Here is a 6,128-nt window from a genome sequence, read left to right on the forward strand (position 1 = left end):
CCAGAGTGTCACCAATTCTTTTGAAAACATAGGGGCTCTAAAATTGCCATGGCAGCCCTGGTAAACGAACCCATACAGGGCCAGCACCCAGATGTTCCCGATCAGGATCAAATAGAGGGTCCCATCTTTTCAGTAGCACAGGCATAAGCTCGATATGCCAGTATTTACCCAATATCCATTCCGCAAATTGCTGGTGACAGAAATGAAGTGCGAACCAGCCTTTTGATAGGACCATCACCTCCGGAAGTTCTTTGAGCAACGGACCCCATATCTCTTCCACCCACATTTTCAGCCGCTCCGCCGAGTAGTTCCTGCCACGAACTCTTCCAACCAGTACCTTTCTCGCAGCATCCATAATATCCGGAAGTGGAGCTTCCGGTCCCAGGTTTATCTTGAATCCTGAATTGTTGGCTTTGAGGCACCTCCCTTTGGCAAACTTCTCCGAGTGTTTGCCAGCTAAAGTCTCCCGAAGTAACTTACGGCATGGGTCCGAGGTGCTTTGCTGTGCGGAGTGAATAGACTGAGCTGGGGTGGGCGTGGTAAAACAACCAGAGCGGATTGGGGATCGGGGAGCCGAGGTGCCAATACCCAGCGGATTTGGCCCAGGAGTCGGAGGCAATCGCTTGTTCAGCGGCATAAACGATACCGAAAGGGAATGGGAGCTATCAGGGGGAGGGGGAATCAGGGGGGAGGGAATGGGAGAATGAAAAGGCTGATGGAGGGTGGCATCCAGGGAAGGCGATGCCAGCAAATTTGTTCCCAACAGTTGGAGCGTCGCCGGCGAGAGAGGTGGGCATTCGAGGCCACCGTCCAAGGGCGTAAGTATCGGGTCCTTGTCTTTCCCGGTGGTCGACAGATGCTCAGGACGAGTGGGGGTGCCAGCCGTTCCTCCCAAAGCAACACTACGCGGCAGCATCAGCGGTCTGGAGGCATGAGCCCATATTTCTTGGTTAGGCATGGGGTCCTCCCCATAGTCTAACAGTTCCTCTTCATTCATCGTGTCAGTCGGATGATGCATGAGAGGGCCCGTGTTCGAACCCGGCGGTTGCGAAGGAAGCTGAAGGCGGGTGATGGTGAGCGTTACGGGTAGGCAGTTAACCGTAGGATGGCGACCACCCAAGATAAAACAAAGACTAATGGAGGGGAGCCCCAGGTGACAAGAGTTCACACCGCGACCGTCGCCGCGAGCCCCGAGCGCTAAACCTGACAGTTGGCCCTGCCCAAGGGCAGTGGCCCCATCAACTGTTCCCAGGAGGGCCCCAAGTGTTGAATCCCGGGTCTGCAAGCGCGTCAGGTCACAGAGATTGCTGGTCCCAGGCTAGGGTTTCTGGACCGCCATGGTCGCCGCCTCAGAGCTCTATTCAATCGACTCTCCCTCGTCCGAGCACCTACTTATATTTTGATGGAGTGTTAATGTGGTAATTATGAGATAGGGACCTCAATGCTTTGTCCCAACAATTTATTTGGTGTGCTCTTCCAACAAGCCCTCATGTTTACATCACTGATGATGACTTTTGAGTCGCAACACAATATCTTAAGCTTGGGGGACTTATCCTTCTTTGGATTTCCCTGTGTCTTTGGTGGCTTTCTTAAACAATGAGGGACCAGGCCAACCTTCAAAAGAAATTCAACCCTCCTAGCACAATTTATTAGCAACCTTCCATAAACAACTCTTATAGCTCTCAACCCCACACTAGTTGAGCATTCAATGTGTCTTGTTACCTCTCACAACTATAGCAACCTTCCATAAACAACTCTTATAGCTCTCAACCCCACACTAGTTGAGCATTCAATGTGTCTTGTTACCTCTCACAACTATGACATGCCAGTGTGCATGTTGTTGCAAGAGGGAGAAAGCAAAACAATCCAAGTCAAGGTTGAGCCCTCATCACATGGTTTTTTTCATATTAATTTGTGAGCATTTCTTGTAATATTCATTTAGATTTTATTATTTTGGACCCATATATTTATTTATTTGTAAAAAATAAATTACATTAATTTGGTGTTTATTATATATATATATATATTTAGAAAATTAATTTTAATTTAGATTAATTAATTTATTTTATATATATATTTAGAAAAATTAATTTTAATTTAGATTAATTTATATATATATATATATATATTTTATAGAAAAAATTAATTTTAATTTAGATTAATTTAATTATAAAAATATCATATGTGCCCCTTGGAGCATAAATGAGGATCTTAATTTCTAACTGGCAGAAAGGTACCTAAGTCACACGATCATCACAACATTACCTATAGTCACACGAGAATAACAACATCTATAGCACAATCAACATCACAAAAAACGTTTATTTGTTAATAAACCTGGTCAAAATGGTTAACATGGCACTTGGTCAAAGTGCACGTTGTCAAAATATAAATATATATATATATATATATATATATATATAGATGACGGCTGGTTTACCTGTTTACCTGCTTGCTACAGATGCAAATCAAAATATTTATTGTTTTAGACGCACGCAGATATTTTTTATATTATATTTATTATAGAAATACAGATCAGTGCCCACTTTCTCTTGCTTCCAGAGGACTCAGGGAGGACACAGGGTTAACAATGTAACTAGCTATGGATTCAAATCAACATTTGATGAAGATGGGCGTGTCGTCCCATGTACTACTTTCCATCATAGATTTTTTATTCTCTTTCTTGTGCCCATTACAAGCTTTTTTTTTTATTCTCTCTTTTTTTCTCTTCTTGTGCCCATTACAAGCTTTTTTTATTCTCTCTTTTTTTTATCTTCTTGTGCCCATTACAAGCTTTTTTTTATTCTCTCTTTTTTTTTTCTTCTTGTGCCCATTACAAGCTTTTTTTATTCCAACTTCTGTTGGTTCCCCTCCAAACCCCAATATACATTTTTGTATTCCTGGTATATTATACTAACCTTGCGGTCAATTATATCCTTGTGCTTTGTTCCAGGTTCAATTTTTCAACTTAGTTATTAACTGTTATTAGCCGTCTTCCTCACAAGTTAGTGTTTCAATCTTAATGTTTGTTGTATTATTATTGCCGGCTCTATCTCGCAATAATATCACAGACGGAATGCACCTATTTGCATATTTGATTCAAATCCCGCATGACTAATACCCCTGACAAATTTGCAACCTACCTTTTAGTCCATCTTTACCTACTGTCTAATTGGAATTAAGTGCAGGCCTGACATCATCCACATTTATGTGTCTTCAATGAGATAAAGATCGGGAAACACACGGCAACGAGTAAAATCCAAGATCTGACCAATTGGAATAGAGTCAGACCCTGAATTTATTTCTCAGGAAACAGCCCCTGTTTCGAGAAAACGCAACATCTTAACGCATTCTGCGTCTTAAATGAGACAAATTTGGAACACCATTCACATTTATGTAGATCCTAAACCACACAACTTCTTTAACAGGTATTTTAATATGAATAAAAATAGTTTCTTTACTGTAACAAAATAACAATTTCATCAATGTTATACATAATAAGGGGAAACAGATTGGGAAATATGTGAAGTTAAATTTCATATTCAGAAGCAATTGCAGAAACAAAGGGCAGACTGCCCTAAAAAATGCTTTTCATCTATAGAAAAACTTCACTGCAACAAATTATTTACCCAGCACACAGCATAAGCACATGCTGGCCTGGAAAGAATGACATATATGCACCAAATATTCCATGAGAGAGTTTATGATACTCGATGCAAGAACAAGTGGTGTTGAGACCAAAACTTGCTAAAGAGATGTATATACAGAGTATAACCTAAAAAAATAAACCTGGCTGCGAAAGCTCACGAGCAGTGAGATTCTTCCATAAAACCCTTATCCACCTGCTTTCCCAACCTTGCCAAAATGGGAGGAGCTCGCATTCACTTCAGAAATTATTATATGCAGTGGCGGGACAACGCGCCAGAAAGCTCATCCTCAATGAACAAAACTCTGTTCGTAGAAATGGCCGGCTTCACGGAAATTGTACGCTCTGCATCATAAGCTTTAGCGCTGGATGACTTGTTGCTTTCCAGAAAGAGCACTCTGCTTAATTCAGCCAGATCTTTATCATTTAACAGAGGATTTCGATGCTTCTCTACACGTTTCGGAGCCTTAGGCGTTACAGGCAATCTCACTGGACTATCATTTACGGAAGAAGAATGTGCAGGGCTTATACTTTGAAATAACGAACGTTTATGTCGCCGCCCCTGCTCTGGGGTTTTAAAAGCGAAATGCGTTTCCTTTGCAACTTTAACCTGCAACAATAAAACAATTTTATTTAGAAGCTGAAAAAAACCGAGAAATTCTAAGGAACGCGAGAAAAAAAAAATTAGAGAGCGCGGAAGACAATGTCTTTTCCATCCTAGAATGCAGAATTACGAAAATGTTAAATAAACAGGAGAGGGCTCTTACAGCTTCTTTGAAATCCTTTGAAACGTAATACAACGGCTCTAGTTCGTGGTGCCCAAAGTTACAAACTACCTCTACCTGTAAAATAATTTTAGAAGGAAATTAGTTGCCGCTCTGAAAATTAAATACCAGGGAAACTCCGCTAAGAGACATTGATAGAATTACAATTAAGCTTCTAGCTAAAGATTTGAAATTGTCTTAATCACAACGAAAAACCAGAACCCCTAACACAGTCGTGCTGAGACAGGGCACTGGCAATTATCTGGGATAATGGCGTGAGCAAACAGAAAAGCAATTTCAGGAAAATGCAGACATACATACCAAGACATCTAAAGGCAAAGACGGCAGGTTCTTTCCGGGCGAATTCTCATTTTTATTAGCAGCGAGTACAGGGGAGGGTTTCACCGGAGTAACACAAACTTCCTCCTCGTCAGGCTTCCGGCGCAAGACTCTCCCAGTTCCAGAACGATCTTCCGAAAAGCCAAATTTAACCCGACTGTCATCGATAGCACATTCTTCTTTCTGCCAATCCTCCACTGCCGACATCGCATTCCTCTTTCTTCCCATCTTGCTTCCGAGTGTCAAACACTCCCCTGATTCCTTCATGTCAGGGGCACTGAACTGAGCAGCCTTGTTCTTGTATTGACGCACCTTACTATCCTCTTTGCAACACATTTTCGACAGAAGCCCCTTCTCCCTTTACTCCAGAATCACACGAATTATTGCGATACAAAGAAACGAACGAACAATGGAATGAATCCTAAAGGTGCGGTCACGGTGCTTATAACCCCCGCCGTCCTACTCAGAAACACAATTCTATAACGCTCCAGAGGCTTCGAACCCGTATTCAAATCAAGAAACCGATGAAAATCTGTGTCTCACTTCTTTGCCTGGCCTTCCTACACAAGCGCTACTTATATGCCTTTTGAATACCACGAGCCGGGAAAGAAGGGCTCTCTTTGCGTAAAAGATGGACTTTACCTGTACGTTAATAGTGGATTCCACGAGGGCGGCGAGATTAAAGAAATCATTTTCTTTCAAGTCTCCGCCCATTCTTTTTACAGTATTGCTCGCCCCCATTTCTTCCACAGTAACCGCGTCTGGGCCGAGTGCGGTCACCTTCCCGGATCGTGCGGCCACCATTGGCCGTTAGCCGACTCGAATGGACCTTCCACGTGTCGAATAGAATCTACAGTGGCGGTGACTTGAACACGTGTCCGATTATGATTAGTCGTAGGGTGCTTCCTGGGCGGTTCAAGAACTCCCTGGAATGTCGTGTATATCGGCTGGCTGGTACCTGTAGTGATTACCTCGAGTGTGGTGAAAAACCCCTTGGTGACGTGTCATGAGTGCAAGTTGTTGGGTAGTGGGAAAAATTTTCGAACACACGAGGGGGTAAAACTGGGGTTGGCGTTAATACCAATATCCGGACACGTAGGGTAAGAGAGTGGAGTAAATAACTGGAAACTTCTTGAAGAAGGAAGAAACAGTCGGTGACATGGCCTTACGTAGCCACAAATTACTCCAAAATTAGATGGCCAGTTTACCATAAATCCCTCCAACTTTAGGGGGGCAGTTACCAACTACCGTCGGCTGGATGGGATCTTACCAATTAAATGTGAAAGGAGATCAAAACAAATTCTCACTCTGGTGTTTAATCATCTGCACTTATGTTAACTGGACCATAAAAGAACTAATCATTGAAGGGGTTAAGGCGT

The 6,128-nt window shown here is 42.6% G+C and overlaps 1 protein-coding gene across 1 annotated transcript; it reads right to left on the reverse strand.

Moving 5' to 3' along the window:
- Positions 1–3,552: 3,552 nt before the first annotated feature.
- LOC149208615 (F-box protein At4g05010-like) lies at positions 3,553–5,429 on the reverse strand. Its single transcript, XM_089396125.1, has 3 exons — positions 4,732–5,429; positions 4,414–4,488; positions 3,553–4,256 (listed from the first exon to the last, which is right to left on the reverse strand). Exons 1-3 carry the CDS (start codon positions 5,083–5,085, stop codon positions 3,897–3,899), a joined length of 789 nt encoding a protein of 262 aa, XP_089252251.1. The 5' UTR covers positions 5,086–5,429; the 3' UTR covers positions 3,553–3,896.
- Between the last annotated feature and the right edge of the window lie 699 nt (positions 5,430–6,128).

Source organism: Pinus tabuliformis, chromosome 1_2 (genome assembly GCF_031772625.1).
Source record: "Pinus tabuliformis cultivar Carrire ecotype Pingquan chromosome 1_2, CPIR1, whole genome shotgun sequence".
Taxonomy (NCBI): domain Eukaryota; kingdom Viridiplantae; phylum Streptophyta; class Pinopsida; order Pinales; family Pinaceae; genus Pinus; species Pinus tabuliformis.

What these genes read in the sequence shown, in the direction of transcription:
- LOC149208615 (XM_089396125.1), bottom strand. Translation starts at nt 5,085, where the DNA reads ATGTGTTGCAAAGAGGATAGTAAGGTGCGTCAATACAAGAACAAGGCT. An exon ending in CTTTGCCTTTAGATGTCTTG is followed by an intron (nt 4,489 to 4,731) that starts GTATGTATGTCT and finishes ATTATTTTACAG; the next exon opens with GTAGAGGTAGTTTGTAACTT. An exon ending in CAAAGGATTTCAAAGAAGCT is followed by an intron (nt 4,257 to 4,413) that starts GTAAGAGCCCTC and finishes TTATTGTTGCAG; the next exon opens with GTTAAAGTTGCAAAGGAAAC.